Source organism: Thalassophryne amazonica, chromosome 8 (genome assembly GCF_902500255.1).
Source record: "Thalassophryne amazonica chromosome 8, fThaAma1.1, whole genome shotgun sequence".
NCBI classification, from domain to species: Eukaryota; Metazoa; Chordata; class Actinopteri; order Batrachoidiformes; family Batrachoididae; genus Thalassophryne; species Thalassophryne amazonica.
Genome location: NC_047110.1, coordinates 102628120 through 102652148, shown reverse-complemented (window position 1 = coordinate 102652148; position 24029 = coordinate 102628120). Strand labels below are relative to the sequence as shown.

The 24029-nt window shown below is 43.8% G+C and overlaps 1 protein-coding gene across 2 annotated transcripts in view; it reads right to left on the bottom strand.

The window, feature by feature from the left end:
- Nucleotides 1-1462: 1462 nt before the first annotated feature.
- Nucleotides 1463-24029, bottom strand: part of ric8a (RIC8 guanine nucleotide exchange factor A) — a 36005-nt gene continuing 13438 nt past the window's right edge. The window contains exons 6-14 of one of the 2 annotated variants that reach the window (XM_034177121.1): nt 15638-15737; nt 14410-14597; nt 12968-13062; nt 11760-11910; nt 10765-10860; nt 10485-10629; nt 8137-8281; nt 6663-6782; nt 1463-2398 (exon numbers count right to left, since the gene is read on the bottom strand). In XM_034177121.1, coding sequence (XP_034033012.1) covers nt 2263-2398; nt 6663-6782; nt 8137-8281; nt 10485-10629; nt 10765-10860; nt 11760-11910; nt 12968-13062; nt 14410-14597; nt 15638-15737 — 1176 coding nt within the window. In that variant the 3' untranslated portion in view covers nt 1463-2262. The remainder of the gene's footprint in view (nt 2399-6662; nt 6783-8136; nt 8282-10484; nt 10630-10764; nt 10861-11759; nt 11911-12967; nt 13063-14409; nt 14598-15637; nt 15738-24029) is intronic. The other variant, XM_034177120.1, reaches the window with a different exon arrangement.

Genomic DNA, 24029 nt, shown 5'->3' with positions numbered 1-24029 from the left:
AGAAACTGTTAGAGACTGGCAGCTGGAAACCATTAGAAAAATTTATCTGGCTTTCAGTGAAAATTTTACGGGCTTCACAGAGAATAAGGACTGTTACTACAGCTTTAAGGACGGCATTAAGGGCGCTCGGCGTGCCGCGCTCCATGCCGCCATCGAGAGCCACAAACCACCGGATCATTTCTAAACGGATGGCTCTGTGGAGCCGGGACCGTCGTGTGCCATTTCTCTGGTTATCACAAGAGCTGGACATCAACCATTTTCCAGCAGATTTCACTTTTAACAAGAGATTTTATCATGGAAAGTCGAGCGGAGGCTTCGCGCATCACGATGGATTCGCTACTGGAGCAAGACAAAACCACCTCCATTTTGGTCTCACAGGACGGCTTTGAGATGGCGTTCAGACAGCTGTCAGTGGTTTTTCCATCGAGTTTTTATACGAGAAATTGTGGATGTGCCTGGACATGCCAGAACATGTCCCGTGAGGCTTCATCACGGCGTTGCTGTGCGCCATGCGGCACCGCCGCGACACGTGAAGCCTCCGCTCCTCTTTCCATGACAAAAACTCTTGTAACAGTGGAATGTGCTGTTCATTTCCAAACTGGATGCTATGTTTTATCCGGGACGTCGTCTGACTAGCACAGGAATTGTGAAAAGACGTGGACATCAGCACCTTTCTGGCACATTGAGACAGACATGCGGAGGAATTCCGCGCGTCGCGGTGGTGCCGCATGGCGCAAAGCAACGCCGTGATGAAGCCTCACGGGACATGTTCTGGCATGTCCAGGCACATCCACAATTTCTCAGATAATCACTCGATGGAAAAACCACCGACAGCTGTCTGAACGTCATCTCAAAGCTGTCCTGTGAGACCAAAACGGAGGTGGTTTTGTCTTGCTCGATCAGCAAATTGGTCGTGACGCGCGAAGCCTCTGCTCGGCTTTCCATGACAAAATCTCTTGTTAAAAGTGAAATCTGCCGGAAAATGGTTGATGTCCAGCTCTTGTGATAACCAGAGAAAGTGCACACGATGGTCCCGGCTCCACAGAGCCATCCGTTTAGAAATGATCCGGTGGTTTGTTGCTCTCGATGGCGGCATGGAGCGCGGCGCGCCGAGCGTCCTTAAGGCCATCCTTAAAGCTGTAGTAACAGTCATTCTCTGTGAAGCCCGTAAAATTTTCACCGAAAGCCAGATAAATTTTTCGAATGGTTTCCAGCTGCCAGTCTCTAACAGTTTCTGAAAAAATTCTGATGGAAAAAAAGCCCAAATCATTCCGCCATTTGCTGACAATGAAAATCCGCCGAGGGGGTGGACCACTCCTCACTCAAAGCCTGCTCACAGGCGAATGACGCAACTGACAGGCGTGGAAAAACTCATGCATGCACACGAGGGTTCAAGCTTGTCTGACGCAATCACACGTGATTCAAATCCATATGGTTTTTGAAAAAAATAAGGTCGGATACTTTTCTAATAGACCTCGTATGATGGTAAATCTAAAATGTGAATCTTCTGGAATCTGTTGGTTTTACACATTCCAGTAAAAAAACAAACAAAAAAAAACTTTTGAGAGACATTATGTATCTAAAATGTTTATTTAAAAAAACTGAAGTGTTTCTCATAGACTCAATATAATTTGTTTAAAATATTGGGTTTTAAATGTGTAAACAGAATTAGTTTACTCCACACGATAGCGACTTCATTTAGAGACCCGTCTTCCATTTGTTCTTTTATTTCCATATTGAAATGAAACAGAATTGTTTTTTTTTTTTATGACGTCACACAAAAAAGTGTCTTCAATATGGTTTTAGAAAACCAATAAAATCTTCAACAACCAGGTTCACTGCATTCTGAACTTGTTCAAAAGGACAAAGGTCAGCAGCACAGAACATTCATTTTCTTTACTCCAATTAAGGGTGGCAGGAGGCCGGAGCCTCTCCAGCAGTCACAGGGTGAGAGGCCGCGTGCACTCTGGACAGGCTGCCAGTCTGTCTGCTTGGAACATTACACACGTTTATGACAGCTGCAGTACACAGTTTTAAGAGTAGGCTGCACAAGAACTTCATGGCAGCACTTTACTTTGTAAGCTTGTGGTTCCTAATAATAAAGAGACCGGTCTGCATTCACAGAGGGGGACATAAAGACTCTCAAACTCAGCTAAACCAAGATAATCTAAGTAAAGTGCACGTGACGTATGTGATAGTGAACTGGATTACACACAGAAACGTGATGTGGTTTGTTGAATCTGCTTCTTCACGCTGTGTTCACTACGCCTCGTTCTCACTGTCTGAATTCATTGGGTCTTCTGGGTTTAACTGAGGGTTGTGGGCCATCTTATGCATGTCCTCTGGAGTCAGCCTTCTCATCTTCCCATCAGTGCCAAGCTGCATGGGCTGGATCACGCTGCAGAGGAAACAGAAAAGGTCGAATATGAACGATGCTCCTCACAGAGCTAGTCAAACATGCACCATGAACAAGCTGCAAAAATGAAGGCAATGCCAAAGTGCTTAAACCTGCAGTTCCTCACACGGCCACATAGCTGTAAAAGTAAGTCAATCCCAAAAGAAATCCATGTTAAAATGCTCAACTTTACAGGTAACAAGAAATATGTTTACACTTTAGTACAAAAATGGTTTTGGTCACTATAGCTACTTTCCCAAACTTGTGACAAAACGTAGGGTGTGAATTTTTATCTAACGTGTTAGTTTAAGCCATAAACAGAGCTATTCCATAGCAGCGCCATTCTACTACAACCACCCACGATACAAAAACGGGATGAAACTTTTTAATCCAGCTTGTCTCCTAAGAGGCTGGCTTATAAAGTGCAGACCTGGCAACCCACCTGAAAATAAAAGCAAGGAGCTCAAGCTATCCAACTTTGAACAAAAGTCACAACAAACGCTGCTACGTCTTCAACTTTTTACCCAGATGGAGCACAATCAGGTTACAAGCCGTCACCACAAATACCCCAAAAGTTACCAAGTACTATCAACAGTTTTTGAGATTCAGGATGACATTTTTCTACAGTTCAAAAATCGGATCCCGATTTCGAATCTGGTGTCGATGATTATAACTACTACGTATATCAAGTTTGTTCAAGATGGATCAAAAAGTTACTACGATGCTTCAAAATGTGCCCTGATTTGTTAATCAGGATTAAATGGGAAGCAATGGCGCTCTGCGGAATAGCCCCATAATGTTCTGCATATTTAGGGGTGTGGCTGATTTGAGTGACCGCTGTCTTGCTTGAGACTGTCAACATGAGAACTGCATTAAATTTTCACAGAAACCTTCCATCTGCTGAAGATCTCCAGCTAGCATTGCATCCACAGAGCTTCCAGCATCAAAGATCTCCCCCACTACTGACATGGACTGTTTTCCCTCCTGGCATCAGGAACAAATGTACAGGAGCATCCACACCAGGTTCCTCAACAGCTTTCTTCCTCACACTCTGAGGATCCTGAACACTATTGTCCCCCCACACATGCTGCTCCCTACCACTCCTCTGAGCCCTCCAACCTCCTGTCACAGCTCTTCCCCAGTCTTGGGCATAATCAATGGTGCAGGGATACACAGTGCAGCACATGCCAACGCACTGGGGCTGGGACATACAGGAGGGCGTGTTTGGACTAACTTACATTATCACAGTGAATCGCACATTATGCTGCGGATTCATTATCTTATAGCCTTGAAGTAAACCTCTGTCATGGTTTCCCAATTGGTGAAATACTTAAGTGCAATATATTCTAAAGTGGTGTTTTTTGTAATGAATAAGAGGCAAAATTTACAATAAAGAATACTCAGTTAAAAGAATAACGTAATGTCTGTTGGGGTATTTCATAAGATGCTCTGCAGCAGTGATGAATGCTAGGTAAAGTAACACTGCCTCCATGTCAACCAATGACATTCTGGAGGTTGGGCATTACCCTAGTGCCCTCTGGTGGCTGTTTTTGGTCGATGAAAACATTGCAGATCTCAGCCAAATATTTTCAAGGAACTTGGGGTGTCTTAATAATCTGACTGTGGTACGTTGCCACGCCCCTTCCCTGTTTGATCGCCACTGTGCGCCAGTTTCAGGAGATGTCTGTTTTTCAGATGTTACACATTTTCTATTTAGTGGGAAGATCTTTAAATAACGTGCCAATCAATCAATTTTTTTATATAGCGCCAAATCACAACAAACAGTTGCCCCAAGGCGCTTTATATTGTAAGGCAAGGCCATACAATAATTATGAAAAACCCCAACGGTCAAAACGACCCCCTGTGAGCAAGCACTTGGCTACAGTGGGAAGGAAAAACTCCCTTTTAACAGGAAGAAACCTCCAGCAGAACCAGGCTCAGGGAGGGGCAGTCTTCTGCTGGGACTGGTTGGGGCTGAGGGAGAGAACCAGGAAAAAGACATGCTGTGGAGGGGAGCAGAGATCGATCACTAATGATTAAATGCAGAGTGGTGCATACAGAGCAAAAAGAGAAAGAAACAGTGCATCATGGGAACCCCCCAGCAGTCTACGTCTATAGCAGCATAACTAAGGGATGGTTCAGGGTCACCTGATCCAGCCCTAACTATAAGCTTTAGCAAAAAGAAAAGTTTTAAGCCTAATCTTAAAAGTAGAGAGGGTGTCTGTCTCCCTGATCTGAATTGGGAGCTGGTTCCACAGGAGAGGAGCCTGAAAGCTGAAGAAAACAATAATATCTCCCTTCTGCCTTGTCATGCTATAGACTTCATTTTATTATTATCTCTTCTTGTCTTAAGGTTTATCATGTCGGGGTGCACTCGTGACTTTGCAAGTAAAATAATTTTGTGGTCATTTCAGCACCACCATGAATTAGACAGCTCCTGTCCTGCTGTCTGACGCCATGATGAGGTATGTTGATCTGCAGACTGATGTGCACGTGTTTCAGAGTTGGGGTGTTACAGTGAGGAAAATAAGTATTTGAACAGCCTGCGGTTTTGCAAGTTCTCCCACTTAGAAATCATGGAGGGGTCTGAAATTTTTATCTTAGGTGCATGTCCACTGTGAGAGACATGATCTAAAAAAAAAAAAAAAAAAAAAAAAAAAAAAATCCGTAAATCACAATGACTTATTGTTTAATAATTTATTTGTATGTTACTGCTGCAAATAAGTATTTGAACACTTGTGAAAATCAATGTTAATATTTGGTACAGTAGCCTTTGTTTGCAATTACAGAGATCAAACGTTTCCTGTAGTTTTTCACTAAGTTTTCACACACTGCAGCAGGGATTTTGGTCCACTCCTCCATAAAGATCTTCTCTAGATCTTTCAGCTTTGGAGTTTCAGCTCCCTCCAAAGATTTTCTATTGAGTTCAGGTCTGGAGACTGGCCAGGCCACTCCAGGACCTTGAAATGCTTCTTACGGAGCCCCTCCTTAGTTGCCCTGGCTGTGTGTTTGGGGTCATTGTCATGCTGGAAGACCCAGCCATGACCCATCTTCAATGCTCTTACTGAGGGAAGAAGGCTGTTTGCCAAAATCTCACAATACATGACCCCATCCATCCTCCCTTCAATACGGTGCAGTCGTCCTGTCCCCTTTGCAGAAGAGCACCCCCAGAGTATGATGTTTCCACCCCCATGCTTCACGGTTGGGATGGTTTTCTTGGGGTTGTTCTCATCCTCTAAACATGGTAAGTGGAGTTGATTCCAAAAAGATCTATTCTGGTCTCATCTGACCACATGACAGATCTTGCATGGAATCCCAGACCAAGGGAGATTGACAGTCATCTTGTGTTTCTTCCACTTTCTAATAAATAATCATAACAGTTGTTGTCTTCTACCAAGCTGCTTGCCTGTTGTCCTGTAGTCCATCCCAGCCTTGTGCAGGTCTCCAGTTTTTGTCCCTGGTGTCCTTAGACAGCTCTTTGGTCTTTGACATGGTGGACAGGTTGGAGTGTGATTGATTGAGTGTGTGAACAGGTGTCTTTTATACAGGTGACAAGTTCAAACAGGTGCAATTAATACAGGTAAAGAGTGCAGAATAAGAGGGCTTCTTAAAAAAAAAATTAACAGGTCTATGAAAGCCAGAATTCTTGCTGGTTGGTAGGTGTTCAAATACTTATTTGCAGCAGTAACATACAAATAAATTATTAAAAAAAAATCATACATTGTGATTTATGGATTTCTTTTTTTTTTTTTAAGATCATGTCTCTCACAGTGAACATGCACCTAAGATGAAAATTTCAGACCCCTCCATGATTTCTAAGTGGGAGAACTTGCAAAACCGCAGAGTGTTCAAATACTTATTTTCCTCACTGTAAATCCAGATTCTTGACCTCTTAAAGAAATTCTTGTAAAATCCACCACTCTACTGGTAAATATCGAATTAGACCTCATGGTGTGGGTGGGCGCGTCCATGTGTGTGATTGCATGCGTATGCCTAATACTTTATGAATATTTATCAGCTTTTCATACTTTTTAATGCATTTATGATGCATTAAATATGCTTAAAACTTCTGCACAGTGCTGTATATCTATGTCAACACAATAACCCAAAAAGCAGAGAAAAAAAATGCTAATTTCATGGGGAGACGGCTCTTGGGTCATATCTGGACCTTTCTTTCCACCAGCCATATGACATTGTTCATCCATGGTACATCTTATTTGTGTGTGTGTGTGTGTGTGTGTGTGTGTGTGTGTGTGTGTGTGTTGACCTTGACATTTTGTTGAACATTTTGCCCAGCTTCATGGCTTCATATTCTTTCTGTTCCTCTGTCATTCCATCCATTGGATTCAGCTGTTCCTCTTCCACAACTCCGGTTACTGGGTTTATACTGAGGAAAAAAGTTATATATATTTTTCTTGTGAGGCAGTTGATCATATCAATAGTTTCAATTGACAGGATAATAATTAAATATTTACAGGAATATAACAAATACTGGCGTAACAGGAAGACAGAGGTTGGGAATGAGAGGAACAGTAGCAGCCAGTAAACCAGTATTGATCAATATGTCTGGTATTTATATTGGCATTTATATTTCTAAGCTGTTTTTTTTTAACCTTTACTTTTGATACTCTGTGTGCTTCTTACCCTGTGTGCTGCTACACAATGCTGCTGGACCTTCAATTTCCCTTAGGGAATCTTCCCAGGGGATCAATAAAATTCTATCTAATTTGTTACATTTATTCTGTAAAAGTGAACTCTGCACTGTGGGATGTGGTGTTAAGGTGCAAAAAAAAAAAAAAAAAAAAAAAGACAAAAATGTAAACAGCAGTGGATGTGGATGCAGCCAGGACGTGCATGGATACAGTTGTGCATGCATGGTTTTGTGCAAAAATCTAAGACGTAATGATTGCCTTTTTTCTTCTTTCATGTGTCAACACTGATTGGCTTTTGTCAACAGAAAATCATTTTCATAAATTCCTATTCCGAAGATTTTCATTCCACTTCAGTTAATTATAATTGTAATAATTTAACTGTCTCCCCATTTCATGAAAGAAACAAAATAATCAAGTTACAAGTCTTGGCTCCAGCGAGACTTGTAACTTGTACTTATATAAATGTGTTTTAATGAATGTTTTAGTGTACAGCACTTTGTGTCAGCAGTGGCTGTGTTAAAGCGCTTTAGAAATAAAGTTGGTGTGGTAAGAAAAGTGCTGGAACATACGTGATGCAACAGTGTTGTTGCCTTTATAAAACATTATTTTCCAACATCAAAATGAACGTTTGTGTAGCTCTCTGTAGGGACTTTTTACAACCCCAAATAAAACTAAACAATGATTTTACAACAGCCGCCCGATGTAGAATAATTGTTTCGAAGGGTGTGAATCTCAGGTACAAAAACCTCCAATTATAGGCGGCATCAGCTGGTGAAACAATGCCAGTCCGAAACACGGAATTCAGATGTTTTTCTTTCCTAAAATTTAAACTGTCTGTGCTAACAAAAGGAACAAATGATCTTCTCATGGATATGGAGTTGCAACACCACAGAGCCTGACTTCATGTTGCGTGCACACGGGAAGAAAAACTGCACACGCTTAATATCAGCTTTTTACTGGAATCAAAACAATTTTCAAACATAAAACTGTATTTATGTACAGCATTGACACATGAGCTTGTCTTATCCATTTTGCCGTGACTTTGAGGTTGCTGAAGGTAAATTTTCAGACAGTCGTGGTGTTACTGACTGAGGTTTGGCTTCTCTGTACTCTTCTGTCTCCGAGTCTTCATCTTCAGAATAGACACCGGAGTCTCTGCCACCGCTCAGGAGTCCTCTGGCAGCCAGCAGGCCGGCAGCGTTTCCGTAGCCAGTGTACTTAATGAACCTGGAAACTGACACACAGTGAAAATACTGAGTTAGACCTTCAGGTCAGGTAAAACTGATGTAAAAATAGACTGTGGTGGAATATACTGCAAAAGAAAATGCTACAAATTCTGCCGTAGTACTTTTATAGAGGATATGGTTTTACATACAGTGAATATATTAGCTTTTTACTAATTTTATGCCTCCATCTACTGTCTAAACATTCTATTTCCAGTTAAATGTCACAGGGGGGCTGGAGCCTATCCTGGACACGCCAACAGTCTGTCACAGAGCCGGTGTCATATGATTTTTAGGGTCCCCCCCTAAAAATCAGTCCGCCTGCCTCCACTGCGCATGCGTCATTTGGGACCACAGCAGCTCGTCTGAGATGACTCTCTTCACCCAAAGCGATCAAATGGATTAATGGGATTATTCACTATCAGATGACAAGGTAAAACCTCTTAAATCATTCTAAAGTCAGTTTTAAGCAGAAATGAGGCAAAACTTGTAGCCATGGCGCTCTGATTACTTCCTCTGTCTTTTATGATGAAATAATGCTGAATTTATGTGGAAATGATTGTTGTACAAAAGCTTCAGATATCTGTCACTGAGATAGATGATGACTGGAGTGCAGTTTGAAGCAGAAACAAGGTGATAATCAGTGAACCGCGGCTAATGACGCATGCGCAGTGAAGGCAGGGCAGACTGATTTTTAGGGGGGACCGTTCGGTTGGTGACACCGGCATGTACAGACAGTCAACCTCATTCCCACCTATGATCAATTTAGAGTTATCAATTCATCTAACCTGCAACATGCAAACTCCAGAAAGGACCAGGTCAGAAGCAAACTGGGACCTTCTTGCTGTGTGGTAACCACTGAGCACAGTTCTTCTAAAAACAATGTTTTAGAAATTGTTTTAGAAATGCAATTAATTTTCTATATATTTACGAGGGGTGATTGAAAGGTTTCGAGCCTGACCCAGTAGGGGTGTGGTTTTCCATCTTTTGCATTCTGAGAAACCAACATATGTCATGAGAATGTGTGAAATTTTGAGTACAGCTGTGAGAGATCGGCAAAATGAACAAAGCTGGTGGGCATACTGTGACTCAGCATCTCATGAAAAAGGGAGATGAGTGTGACTTTTTGTTCTGTGCACTGAATGAACAGGTGGGCGTGGCCACAGCAGTAGCTGTTGAGATCTCTGGACTCGTGAGTCACAGCTGGAGAAGACGTACTGTGTTATGAAGGGCATGACATTACAACTCTACATCTTGTGGTGCGTGCATATGCTTGCTGTCCTCACATGGAAATACATAAAGACATATCACCTTGGCCACGGGCTGGAGCGGCCACACAGAGCGCACATCGGCAGGCTGTGCCAGATGAAATGGACCGCTTGATCATGTGTACACCCAGCGGGCGATCTGAATGTCACATCAGCCATGTGAGCTATGGCCCACATGAGGCAGAGTACTTCGGCGTGCTGCTCGCTGGACACCCGCGCAGGTCCAGCTGGACACGCCGGGACAGCAGATGTAGACATGATGGGAGTGTACTGCTTGATTCATATCATTTCATGACTGTACGTCTTTGACCATGGGTCATATACAGGGGAACAGAAGGTTCATACTTGTATTGTCTGCTCGATAACAGAGATTAAATATTCTAAATTGTGGTTTTTTTATGGTGTGTGGGTTTTTTCCCCCCACAGCAACGGCGTGATGTGGTGCCCCATGCTCCAGCTGCTCGCACTGTGTTCGTGCACAAAAATCGTTGCCGCTGTATCATACACGCCTGTCCGACCCGACAGCAGGGTGGAATGTTTAGCGGTTCCCCTTTTCATTTCTTGCTTGTGGATTTTCTTCCAGTTTCTGCTTCTTTCACACAACGTCGTGTTATGTGTGAAGGGGCCCTAAGGCACTGCAGCGGCACTGGAAAAAGTGTGTGGACTTACATGCAGATTAAGTTGAAAAATAAAGCATTACATTAATTCACTTGTGGTTTCTTCTTGGTCAGGTTCAAAACTTTTCAGTCATCACTTATAATTAGCAGGATAAATGTAAAATAGGTACATAGCTCCCTTTTGCTGGTTTGCAAAGCAACTTTTTAGTTGCAGGCTGTCTTTACTGACTCGCATTTGTGTTTCGTGACATGTTTCTGTGTTATGTTAATTAATTATGTTAAATGTACTCATTATAACTCAGTGCAGGGAACAGAAAACATTTTCTGACCACTTTCTTTGCAGAGCACAAAGAGGAATTCAGCTGCACAGTTCTTCAAGTCTGTGTCAATGTTGGTCATCAGACGGACGAGTTTGTTCCTCAGCGTGCTGCCGACCTCGGGTCTGTTCTTTACGTCACGGAGCGGTGGCAGCACCTAAACACATACAGGTACACAGACAGAACAAAACCACAAAATACTGGTCATTCCACCATAACAAATCACACTCACTAAGGTATCATCCTGTCGGGTAACAACATGTTGTGACTTTTATCTCAGCCTATTACTGACCTTTGACCTGAGGAACTTCCTGGTTTCTCTGTGGATGCGAGCGCTCTCAGTCAATAAGTTTAGGGATGGGAGGAGGGTTTCCTTCAGTTTGTTTCCCTGGAAGAGACATTATTAGAAGCCAGGACACTTTAACACAGCTTGAAGGATCGTTTTATTAAACATATTTTTCTAAAGCATGCTGAAATTGTTGATTCTGGGCAATATCAGATACAATGTGACACCTAAATGGATCCTTGTCACTTTATTGGTGGATTCTATGTCACATGGCATTCATTATTTGCCCACTGCATGGGTGACGTCACTACCGTGCATTTTCTCTCATTTTACTCTGTTGCACGCCTCCCTTAGCGTCTCCTAAAAAAAAAAAAACCTTCCATGATACATGGAAGCTAAATCCAGCAGCTGCAGTGTTCACGGGGACATCTTTCACAGATGCAGAACCTCTGTCAGATGAAGAGTTGGACAAGTTCCAGTGCTGATTTTTCAGGGGATTTAAGTAAGCAGGTGAGTGTTTAAACACACACACACACACACCTAAAAGCTATTTCTATTCCTGCTCCAAAAACACTGCTCTAGTTTTAAGTAAAATATAAATAAAGTCAGTAAAATGACATGGATCTATTTAGGTGTCATATATAAAACAAATAATGGATGTTTGCCATTCGTGCAATGGCAAGAATATTTGCATGAGTTGAAAGGTGGAACATACGAGGTTCATAAACTATACTTTTCCTTTAATACAAAAAGGCATCATAACCAAAAAATAAGATACTTTTTAGAATGTTTGCTCCGTTCTGAAATAAGCACATATTCGAAGGTATCCTTACAAACATGTGCGTCTACAAATTGGAGATATATATATATATTTTTATTATTTGCTACTATTATTACTGACAGCTTGAATGGTGACTTTTAAAATGGCAGTTTGTGCATTTTACACCTGCAACGGAATCAATGAAGAATATTACATGATTGTGACCAGGTCACAGTCTCACCCGGTCGAGTCTTTTCTCCATGAAGTCCAGCAGCATACTGACGGCATCCATGTTGACCCCCATGTACTCAATGGAGCCGTGCTGCACTTTGGGCATCAACAAAACATCCAAACAGGGCAGAGGAAGGTTTCCCAAAAGGTTAACCGTGTGACTGTAGGATCAATAAATACATAAATAAATTACAGTTTCTGCTAAAAGAAAAAAATGTTGAAAGAGTGCTGTAAACATGGCAGTGTTCATGGCAGTATGAACAGCATTTGCCACACAGAGCACAGCACTTTTAGCCACACACTGGCTAAAAGTGCTGAATCTACTTAAACAGAATTTTCAGTTTTCAAATTGCCTTTTTCTTTACAAATTAAAAAAATGACATATTTACAAAGATTTATTTGTAAAATCCACCACACATTTCAGTAAGTTGTGTGCGCAGCCAACCACTCATGTCAGGAAATTAATTTACCCATAATGCACTGCAGCGTGTCTATATGCTAAAACCTTCAAAATTAGTGCATTAAAACTAAAACATAGCTGATATTTTCACTTTATAAAACTACAGACATGACATTAATTTAAATAACTTGTCCAGAATTAGTTTGTTTAAAATTTTAACCATAGGTCAACACTGTATGCCTGTGAATGACTTGGGTGATATGCCAGCAAGTCTGAATGGTGTGAAGAGAAATTCTTTTTTTTTTTTCTCTGTCTCTTCCTTGTCTCTGGTAACCAGCTATCCTTTGCCTGCAGAAGATAAAGCTGCACCTCTCATAGTTGTCTGTCTGCTATAAAACATCTAACAGGTAGGCACTAAAATATTTGATTTCAGACTTCACAAATGTTTTTAACTGTTAAGCTTTATTCGCTATGCTCACAAAAATATGTTAGCGGTCTAAAATTTATCGGACCTAAATTTATCAGAAGGTAATTGGTCTGCTGTTGGTTTTCAAAGTTATCTGAAAAGCTAATCCACTAATGAAAACAGTTTTGATAATTAGCGGATCGACCCCAAAAACAGGGTACGTGTCCATAAGCCATACGATTTTTCCTTTTTTTTTTTTAAAAAGACCTTACCAAAGCAGGTTCTGTGTGACACTAGCGCTGTAACCCCCCCCCCCCCCCCCAAACAAAAAAATTCTCATAACACACACACAAATTGAAGTGGTGTGAGAGGTTGGTGTTAAAGCCTTGACACCCAGTCAGTGTTGTCCTACCTGTGGAACTCCTCGGTGCGTTCGTCTCCATCTGCTCGGCTCATTAAACAGTGTCTCAGTATGGCTCCTAAATGTCTGTACTCTGCTGCTTCCTCCTGCACAAAATATATGATTCATAACTATTTACCGTGTAGTGGAAAGTAACAATGTCACTACAGCTGAGATGCACAGATGGGTGTGAAAGGAGTGGGCCGAGGGCCAGTAGATTACAGCTCCTGTAGTACCCGTTCATAGCACACTATAACTTCTCTCACTGACATGGAAAGGTGTATGTTTACACACGAGATTACATTAAAGCTCAGTTTTCCCTTTCAAATCCCCAGGCAAAGCTAAAAGTTTATTAAAGTTCAACTGAGAGCTGCTTACACCCCTGATGAAATGTGTTCATCACTGGCCCCCGTAGTTCGGCGCCACACTGCACTGATCGGCTGACAAAAGCATACAACTAAGTTTATAAGGATGTTGTTTGTAATAACTTTGCGATTACATTCACCCCACATTTCTCCCGTTTCAGTTCAACTCAGCTTGATTAACTCAGTTTATGTAGTAATGTGTCAAATGTGCTTCATTGCATCGGTCACGCTTTTTATTCATGAAAAACTTTCGTTTACTGCTAAGAGGTTGAAACATTCATATTCACTGGTCATCCAGAAGGGTTCCGGGAATTACTGCCGTTTGCCATTAACCCTCGGGGGCCGGTGCCGTCGTATACGACAGCTGAGACCAAGCTTTACTAAATTGTAAATAACTTAATGATATGAGATAGAAACTTACTTTTTTTGCTGAAAAGTTAACTCTGCCGACTTTCAATCCACCGTCTGCCATCTTTGTACTCCTCATAGAAGATGTGTGATGACATGCGCAATGTGAGTGTCCAATCAGAATTGGTTCTCCGCCACATGGTTTTCCAAAATCCAATCGTAGGGCAGATTTAACTCACATGATATGGCAAAGATCGTTTTCAGGAGTGATATCTTACTAGTTGGCCCGTTTGAATAGCCCCCTAACTGCTCCAATTGCATTTTTACATTTTTTGAACTTGAAAATTCCTCTGTTATAAAGTTAATCAATATGAGGACAAAGCTTCAGCTTTTAGCTCATACCTTTTTTGTTAAGGGTCCAAAAAAGAACATTTTATTCATTAAAAAAAAAAATCGGCTGATTTATCGGCTATCTGCAAATCAGCTGATTTATTGATTATCGCATTTTTTTTCATCCAAATATTGTTATCGGCATCGGCCTCAAAAAATCCATATCGGTCGGGCTCTACTAATTTTTAATTTTTTCTTCAGTTACAGTTTAACTACGTTAGCTCAATCTAATGCTAGCCTTATTTAACATTAGTTGATATTAAGCAACTTGCACTCTGGATGTCATCATCGTGTAGTTATGACCAATATCATGGTGAAATCTCCTCCTGTATGTGTTATTCAGTCTAATACCTCATCAAACTTGTTCTTGGAGATATTAAACGTAATGTTGAAGAGTATTTTCAGTATTTCCATGGCTAGTTCCGTCTGTTGCCGATTGAGGGGAGGTAGTTCTTCAGGTGGGACGTCCGCTGATCCCCCTCTGGCTGTCTCCAAAGTATCAGGCCAACATAATCCCAGGGTGGTATCCAGCTGGTTTCCTAAAATTGACAAAATCACCACATTTTTTATTTTGTACCTTTTCTGGTTCTGCATTTGATTTAATTTTCTTCAATGGGCCAACAAAGTTCTTATATAATTCTTTCATTCATTCATTTTATGCTGCTTATCCAGCTCCAGGTCGTAATAACAGGAGTGTTTTGGCCTTTCAGTAGCTGGAAAATGTTAGAGAACCAAAAATGTAATAATTAACTTTTTACAAACAGTTGAAAAGTACCCCCTCTCAAAAAAAAAAAAAAAAAAGCCAGTTTGAATTTGGAACTGTTGCAGCGTAACACCTTGGGTATGACGATCTTTTGTCACGGGTCACATTTTGGCATTTAGTTTTGATCTCTGCCTTGTTCTGTTTTTGGTATTGTTCTCTGTTTATCATCATCATCATTATTATTATTATTATTATTCTCAGTGTTATCTGGGAATTCCCTCCCATGTTCAACTGTCTTTGGTGCTTTTGCTTTCATGTTTCTTCCATGTTTATTCCGTGTAGCTTAACGTACTGTTTCTGACCTTCAGCTTCACGTGTCACTGCACTTCTATGTTTGATTGTTTAGTTGCCTTTAACCACTATTAGAGCATTTCCATGTTGCCAGATTGTCTTGGCTCAATCCTGCTTTCTTGCATTCTGGTTCCCAGTGCTTCCAGTGTTTTGCCTCTTTGTTTTACACCTGCTATTCCAAATTCCCTACATTTTGCCTGTCATCTGGATTTGTTTGTCTCTGTGCATTGACCTATTCCTTGTGTTTTGGATAATCTTCTGCTGCTCCATCAGAAAGACTGTTGCCTGTTGGATTGATCACCCATGTGTCTGACCTCTGCCTGTTTCACAACATCTGTTCCCTGCTGTACAAACTGTGCATTTGTTCCTGTAGAACTTTAAACCTACTTTTGCCTACCTTCTGTTGTGGATCTGTGCATTGGGGTCCTCTGTCTCTAGCCATTACAGTTTCAGACAGCTGGTACTAATCACCACAGTGACCCGTTACCTAGGATAGGCACCATGGCTACAGTGTAAATATGGTACCTAGCAGACTGATGCCGTGGAGCTCCTGAGCCAGCTGCGACCTGACGTTGACTCTCAGGGCCGTCAGCAAAAACGTCAGACGCAAGTCAAAGAAACGGACCTGCACACAAACAGCAGAGAAGTAGCTCCAATGATTTTTTTTTTCTTAAGGGCTTTGTTTTGTCGTTTTTGACTTATTGATAGCATATTTTATATGACACAGAAAGGAAAAAGGATGACATGCAATAATCCTGAAACATAAGAGTATACCAATAGCATCACCTTATTATTCTTTTTTATTATATTCCCCCCACGAATGGTAGGAAAGTGAAAACTCTATAATGGAGTATTAAGGGTGGTACTGTTTTTTTTTGTTTTTTGTTTTTTTTTTAAAGAGAATAAACTCATTTTGTGAAAAAACACCACATTGTCCTGTATGGCAAGAAAGTCACAATACTAAGAAAATAGACAAAGAAAAAAGAAACAAGTAAGCATTACACAATTTCAAGAAACATGCTCTAATACTATTATGAAAAAACATTAACAATTTCATTCACAATGAATATACAACCTCAATACCAATGAAGGTGGGATGTTGTGTAAAATGTAAATAAAAACAGAATACAATGATTTGCAAATCCTCTTCAACCTATATTCAATTTAATACACCGCAAAGACAAGATATTTAATGTTCAAACTGATAAACTATTGCTTTACTGCAAATATTTGCTCATTTTGAAATTGATGCCTGCAACACGTTTCAAAAAAGCTGGGACAGTGGTACGTTTGCCACTGCGCAGGGGCATAGCACCAAATTCTGGGCCCTAGGTACAGCCATATTGAAGACCCCCCGCCCCCCACTGTTATGTTCTTTTTTATTAACGCAAACACCAAATTTCTAATGCGTAGTCAAACCAGGTCTAAATCATGTATACCTTAGATCACACCTGGGAGTCAGAACCCTTTTTAAAGTTGGGGGAGCAATATTGATTTGGGGGGGTCTGGGTTACCAAATTGCACCGTTCTCTAGAAAAATGGTGCAATTTGGTGCATTCCTGTGCATTTTAACAGACGGGAATGCACCGAATTGCACCATTCCCATCTGTTGGAATGCACCAAATTTTTTTACTTACATGTGAGTTTTGCCATTATTTCTTTGAGTTATTATTAAAAGGCCTTTGTCACACAACATCAACATTTGACCTTGTAACAAAGTTATGTTATATTCTCATCAAAAACAAACCTGGAGTAGTGTATTGTTTTATTTTGCACATACATACGAGGTCTATTAGAAAAGTATCTGACCTTATTAATTTTTTCAAAAACCATATGGATTTGAATCACGTGTGATTACATCAGACATGCTTGAACCCTCGTGGGCATGCGAGAGTTTTTTTCACACCTGTCGGTTACGTCATTCGCCTGTGGGCAGTCTGAGTGAGGAGTGGCCCACCCTCTCAGCGATTTTTTCATTGTTTAGGAATGGCTGAGATTGCTGCTTTGTTTGATCAAAATTTTTTCAAAACTGTAAGGCACAACTGAGTGGACACCATTCGATAAATTCAGCTGGTTTTCGGTAAAAATTTTAACGGCTGATGAGAGATTTTGGTCTGATAGTGTCGCTGTAAGGACGGCCCACGGTGCCTGACGGCGATCTGCGCTTCGAGGCGGCAGCGTCTCACCGTTTCAAGTTGAAAACTTCCACATTTCAGGCTCTGTTGACCCAGTAAGTCGTCAGAGAACAAGAAGTCAGCATGAGGAGTTTATTCGGACATTCCATTGTTAACGGACATTTTGTAATGAAAGAACGTGCGGACATAGTCGCATGTCGGGCCGGACCCGACCGCGGGGGGTCGCGACAGGAAAAACACCTCCGTTGGAAACCTTAACGGACAAGTTGGAACATGCCCAAGCTGTTAAACAACTTCACTCACTTGTTGAAAGCCATCAAAAGCCGCCTGAATTTTACAAATGGTTTTCAACACGGAGGTGTTTTACCTGTCGCGGCGCACACAGATTCGCCGAGTCGTCACGGAAATGACTCGGCATAAAGTCCTCATGCCGGCCTCTTCTGAATCTTCTCTGTTCTCTCACGACGTCCTGGGTGAATTAAGCCTTAAATTAAGATGTTTTCAGGTCGAAACAGGCCGACGACGGTGCCTGGAAGCGCTGCGCGATGTCCTGCTCCGTGGGAAGTCCTTACAGCGACAGAAACACCCCATAATCTCTCAGCCATTAAACTTTTCACTGAAAACCAGCTTAATTTCTCGAATAGTGTCCACTCGGATATTCCTCACAGGTCCAGAAAAATTTTTGATAAAGCAACGCGCGCCGTCTCGAGCAGCGTGTGAAACAAAGGAATTCAGCCGAGAGGGCAGGACCACATGTCACTCAAGGCCTGCCCACAGGGAAATGACGTCACCGACACGCGTGAAAAAACTCATGCATGCGCACGTCATTCAAATCCATATAGTTTTTTTAAAAAATAGAAAGGTAGTATACTTTTCTGATAGACCTCGTACATCACTGACACACCAGAGATTTCCATCAGATTTAGATGCCTACAGCAACCATCTCAACCACTGACAGCAAGAGTCCACGAAAATATTTTAAAGGCCTGACAAAAGTGTAATGTGTTATATTTAATAAGATATTTTCATGAAAAAAGAAATGTGCAGTTCACTGCATTTTATTTTTTTCTTGTGTAAAAACACAGCTTAGATGTGGTTTGACCGAAACAAATTGTCATTAAACTTAACAGGGATGAAGTGGAGGTTTAAGAGTCACTAGGTGTTCACAGGAAACACTTATTTCTATATTTATGTTCATTGTTAGTTGGTTTAATCTTTTCTGTTTTATCAGATACTTTTTGTCCGTTTCTCTAAAACTGTATTGCCTCCCCCTCTAGCTGCCACCTTATCGTGGTGGGGGAGTTTGCGTACCCGGATGATCCTAGGAGGTATGTTGTCGAGGGCTTTGTGCTCCCTGTAGAGTCTCCCAAGGCAACCAGGTCCTAGGTGACGAGTCAGACTAAGGGCAGTTCGGAACCTCCATGACCAGTAAAAAAAAATCAAGGCCTGAGACATCGCTCGGTATGGCGGAGCCAGGGCCCCACCCTGGAGCCAGGCCGGGGTTGGGGCTCGCGCGCGAGCGCCTGGTGGTCGGGCCTTAGCCCATGGGGCCCGGCCGGGCTCAGCCTGAAAGAGCGACGTGGGCCCGCCCTCCTGTGGGTTCACCATCTGCAGAGGGAGCCATGGGGGTTGGGTGCAGAGAGGATTGGGTGGCGGTCGAGGGCGGGTGGCGCGGCAGCCTGGTCCATGCTCACAGCCCCTGGCTGTTGGGACGTGGAATGTCACCTCGCTGGGGGGGAAGGAGCTTGAGCTTGTGCGGGAGGTTGAGAGATACCGACTAGAGATAGTCTGGCTCATCTCCACACACAGCTTGGGCTCTGGTACCCAACTCCTGGAGAGGGGCTGGATGCTTCATTTTTCTGGCGTTGCCCCCGGGGAGAGGCGGAGAGCTGGGGTCGCATTGCTTATTGCTCCCCAGCTCAGTCGCCATGTGTTGGAGTTCACTCCGGTGAACGAGAGGGTCGCGTCCCTACTCCTTCAGGTCCGGGACAGGTCCTCTCACCGTTGTCTCGGCCTACGGGCTGAGCAGCAGTGTGGGAGTACCGACCTTCCTGGAGTCCCTGGGAGGGGTACTAGATAGTGCTCCGACTGGGGACTCCATTGTTCTCCTGGGGATTTCAACGCCCACGTGGGCGCGACAGTGAGACCTGGATGGGTGGGGGGGGGGGGGGGAAAATTCGGGAAGCACGCCTCCCCGATCTGAACCCGAGTGGTGTTCAGTTGTTGGATTTCTGTTTGTCCATCACAAACACCATGTTCGAGCACAAGGGTGTCCATAAGTGCACGTGGCACCAGGACACCCTGAGCCGGAGGTCGATGATCGACTTTGTAGTCATATCATCTGACCTTCGGCCAATGTGTCCGGACACTCGAGTGAAAGAAGAGGGGCAGAGCTGTCAACCGATCACGGCACCTTGTGGTGAGTTGGATCCGCTGGGAGGGGAGGAAGCCGGTCAGACCTGGCATGCCAAACGTATCGTGAGGTCTGCTGGGAACGCTGGTGGAACCCTCTGTCAGCAAAGTCTTCAACTCCCACCTCCGGGAGAGCTTCTCCCCAGATCCCGGGGAGGTTGGAGACATGGAGTCCAAGTGGACCATGTTCTCCACCTCCATTGTCGATGCAGCCGCTCGTAGCTGTAGTCCGCAAGGTCTTCTGGTGCCTAACGCGGCGGCAATCCCTGAACGCGGTGGTGGACACCGAAGTAAAGGGATGCCATCAAGCTGAAGGAGTCCTACTTATCTTTGTATGGTAGGTGGGACCCCAGAGGCAGCTGACAGGTACCGGCAGGCCAAGCATGACGCAGCCCGTGTGGTCACAGAGGCAAAAACTTGGGTTTGGGAGGAGTTCGGGGAGGCCTCAAAGAGATTCTGGCAAACCATCCAACGCCTCAGGAGGCGGAGGCAGCTCTCCACCAGCACTGTTTATGGTACGGGTGGGGAGCTGTTGACCCTGACTGGGGATGTTGTCGGGCGGTGGAAGGAGTACTTCGAGGATCTCCTCAATCCCGTTGTCACGTCTTCTGAAGAGGAAGCAGAGACTGGGGACTCAGAGGCGGATTCATCCATTACCCAGGCCGAAGTCAACCAGGTGGTTAGAAAGCTCCTCGGTGGCAAGGCTCCTGGTGTGATAAATCCGTCCTGAGTACCTTAAGTCTCTGGATGTTGTGGGACTGTCTTGGCTGACATGCCTCTGCAACATCGCGTGGCGATCGGGGACAGTGCCTCTGGATTGGCAGACCGGGGTGGTGGTCCCTCTGTTTAAGGGGGACCGGAGGGTGTGTTCCAACTATAGGGGGATCACACTCCTCAGCCTCCCCGGTAAGGTCTATTCCAGAGTACTGGAGAGGAGAATTCGACCGATGGTCGAACCTCGGATTCAGGAGAAGCAGTGTGGTTTTCGTCCTGGTCGCGGCACACTGGACCAGCTCTACACGCTCCATCGGGTGCTCGAGAGTTCATGGGAGTTTGCCCAACCAGTCCACATGTGTTTTGTGGATCTGGAGAAGGCGTTTGACCGTGTTCCTCGGGGCACACTGTGGGGAGTGCTCCGGGAGTACGGGGTCCTTTGCTAAGGGTATCCGGTCCCTGTACGACCGCAGCAGGAGCTTGGGTTCGCATTGCCGGTAGCAAGTCAAACCTGTTTCCAGTGCACATTGGCCTCCACCAGGGCTGCCCTTTGTCACCGGTTCTGTTCATTATTTTTATGGACAGAATTTCTAGGGGCAGCCAGGGTGTAGAGGGGGTCTGGTTTGGGAACCACAGAATCTCGTCTCTGCTGTTTGCGGACAACGTGGTTCTGTTGGCTTCGTCAAATCAGGACCTTCAGTGTGCACTGGGGCGGTTTGCAGCCGAGTGTGAAGCATGCAGGATGAAAATCAGCACCTCCAAATCCGAGGCCATGGTTCTCGACCGGAAAAAGGTGCTTTGCCCTCTTCAGGTCGGTGGAGTGTCCTTGCCTCAAGTGGAGGAGTTTAAGTATCTCGGGGTCTTGTTCACGAGTGTGAGATTGATAGATGGATCGGTGCAGCACCTGCAGTGATGCGGTCACTGTATCGGACCGTTGTGGTGAAGAGAGCTGAGTAGGGGGGCAAAGCTTTCGATTTACTGATCGATCTACGTTCCGATCCTCACCTATGGTCATGAGATTTGGCTCATGAATGAACGAAAGAACGAGATTGCTAGTACAAAGCAGCTGAGATGAGTTTCCTCCGCGGGTGGCTGGGCGCTCCCTTAGAGATAGGGTGAGGAGCTCGGTCACTCGGGAGGAGCTCGGAGTCGAGCCGCTGCTCCTCCACATCGAAAGGAGTTAGTTGAGGTGCCTCAGGCATCTTTTCCGGATGCCCCCTGGACACCTCGCTGGAGAGGTGTTCCGGGCACGTCCCATTGGGAGGATGCCCCGGGGAAGACCCAGGACACGCTGGAGGGACTACATGTCTCGGCTGGCTTGGGAACACTTTGGGGTTCCCCCGGAGGAGCTGGGGGAGGTGTGTGTGGATTGGGAGGTCTGGGCGGCTTTGCTTGAGCTGCTGCCCCCGCGACCCGACTCCAGATAAAGCGGAAGAAAATGGATGGATGGATGGATGGATTGTGGCATTATTACTATTATTGTTGTTGTTTCTATTATTATTGATATATAAATACAAATAAATGAATAAAATACTACAATTTGTAATACATTTGACTTTTTTTTTTAAGAGAAAGTTTTTTATTCGGCACACAAAATATTCAAATAGAAAAAAAATGAACAATTCCACAAACACATAAACAAAACTAGTGAGTCCGAAAGGGTGTGGGCTGAGGCAAAGCTTATTAGCGCCCACCCCTGCTAGTACAAGTCCATCAATTCTAATCAGTCATATTTACATAAATACAAATTTACTACTACATGTCAACACAGACACACACATCAATATACTATTCACTTATAATTATATTTATATAGTACCAGATCACAAGAAAGTCAAATCAAGGCACTTTACGCAAGTAAGGACTAACCTATACCAACCAACCCCCAGAGCAAGCACTAGGCAACTGTGGTGAGGAAAAACTCCCTATGAGGAAGAAACCTCAAGCAGACCAGGCTCTTGGGGGTGACCCTCTGCTTGGGCTGAGCCATATATACCTATATACTTTACATACATAAATATATACGAGGTCTGTCCATAAAGTAACATACCTTTTTATTTTTTCAAAAACTATATGGATTTCATTCATATGTTTTTACATCAGATATGCTTGAACCCTCGTGCGCATGCGTGAGTTTTTCCACACCTGTCGGTGACGTCATTTGCCTGTGAGCACGCCATGGGAAGGAGTGGTCCCGCCCCCTCGTCGGATTTTCATTGTCTGGAAATGGCGGAATGAGAAGGACTTTTTTTCCATCAGAATTTTTTCAGAAGCTGTTAGGAGACTGGCACCTGGAAACCATTCAAAAAATTTACCTGGCTTTCGGTGAAAATTTTATGGGCTTCACAGAGAATAAGGACTTTAACTACAGCTTTAAGGACCCCTTTAAGGACGGTCGGTGCGCCGCTCTCCGAGCTGCGACGATGAGGCACAAACCACTGGATCGTTTCTAAACGGATCGCTCTGTGGATACGAGACCGTCGTGTGTTCTTTCTCTGCTTATCACAAGAGCTGGACATCAGTCATTTTCCGGCAGATTTCACTTTTAACAAGAGATTTTGTCATGGAAAGCCACGCGGAGGCTTCGCGTGTCACGACCGATTCGCTTTGGAAGCGAGACAAAGGAACCTCCATTTCGGCGTGTCAGAGGACAAGTTTGGACATGTCTATCTCGGCTTTCAGTGCTTACCAGTCGAGTGAGTATAAGAGAAATTGTGGAGAGCTGGACATGTCCAAACTTGTCCTCTAACACTCCAAAACAGAGGCGTTCCTTTGTCTCGCTTCATCAGCGAATCGATCGTGACGCGCAAAGCCTCCGCGCGGCTTTCTGAAAAAATTGATGGAAAAAAAGTCCTTTTCATTCCGCCATTTCCAGACAATGAAAATCCGACGAGGGGGCGGGACCACTCCTTCCACAAGGCGTGCTCACAGGCGAATGACGTCACCGACAGGCGTGGAAAAACTCAGGCATGCGCACGAGGGTTCAAGCATGTCTGACGTAAAAACATATGAATGAAAGCCATATAGTTTTTGAAAAAATAAAAAGGACCGTTACTTTATGGACAGACCTCGTAGATATACGAGGTGTATTAGAAAAGTATCCGACCTTACTATTTTTTCAAAAACCATATGGATTTGAATCACGTGTGATTACATCAGACATGCTTGAACCCTCGTGGGCATACAAGTTTTTTTCACGCCTGTCGGTTACGTCATTCACCTGTGGGCAGTCTTTGAGTGAGGAGTGGCCCACCCTCTCGTCGATTTTTTCATTGTTTAGGAATGGCTCAGAGACTGCTGCTTTGTTTGATAAAAATTTTTTCAAAACTGTAAGGCACAACTGAGTGGACACCATTCGATAAATTCAGCTGGTTTTCGGTGAAAATTTTAACGGCTGATGAGAGATTTTGGTCACCGTAAGGATGGCCCATGGCGCCTGACGGCGATCTGCACTCTGAGGCGGCGTAATCTCGCTGTTTCAAGTTGAAAACTTCCACATTTCAGGGTCTGTTCACCCAGTAAGACGTCAGAGAACAGAGAACCCGTCCTGAGCTGCTCCGTGCCGACGCACGAAATCCTCCGCACGTCTTTCATTACAAAATCTACTGTAACAGTGGAATGTGCCGCAAAAGTGCTATGTCCAGCTCTGTTGCCAT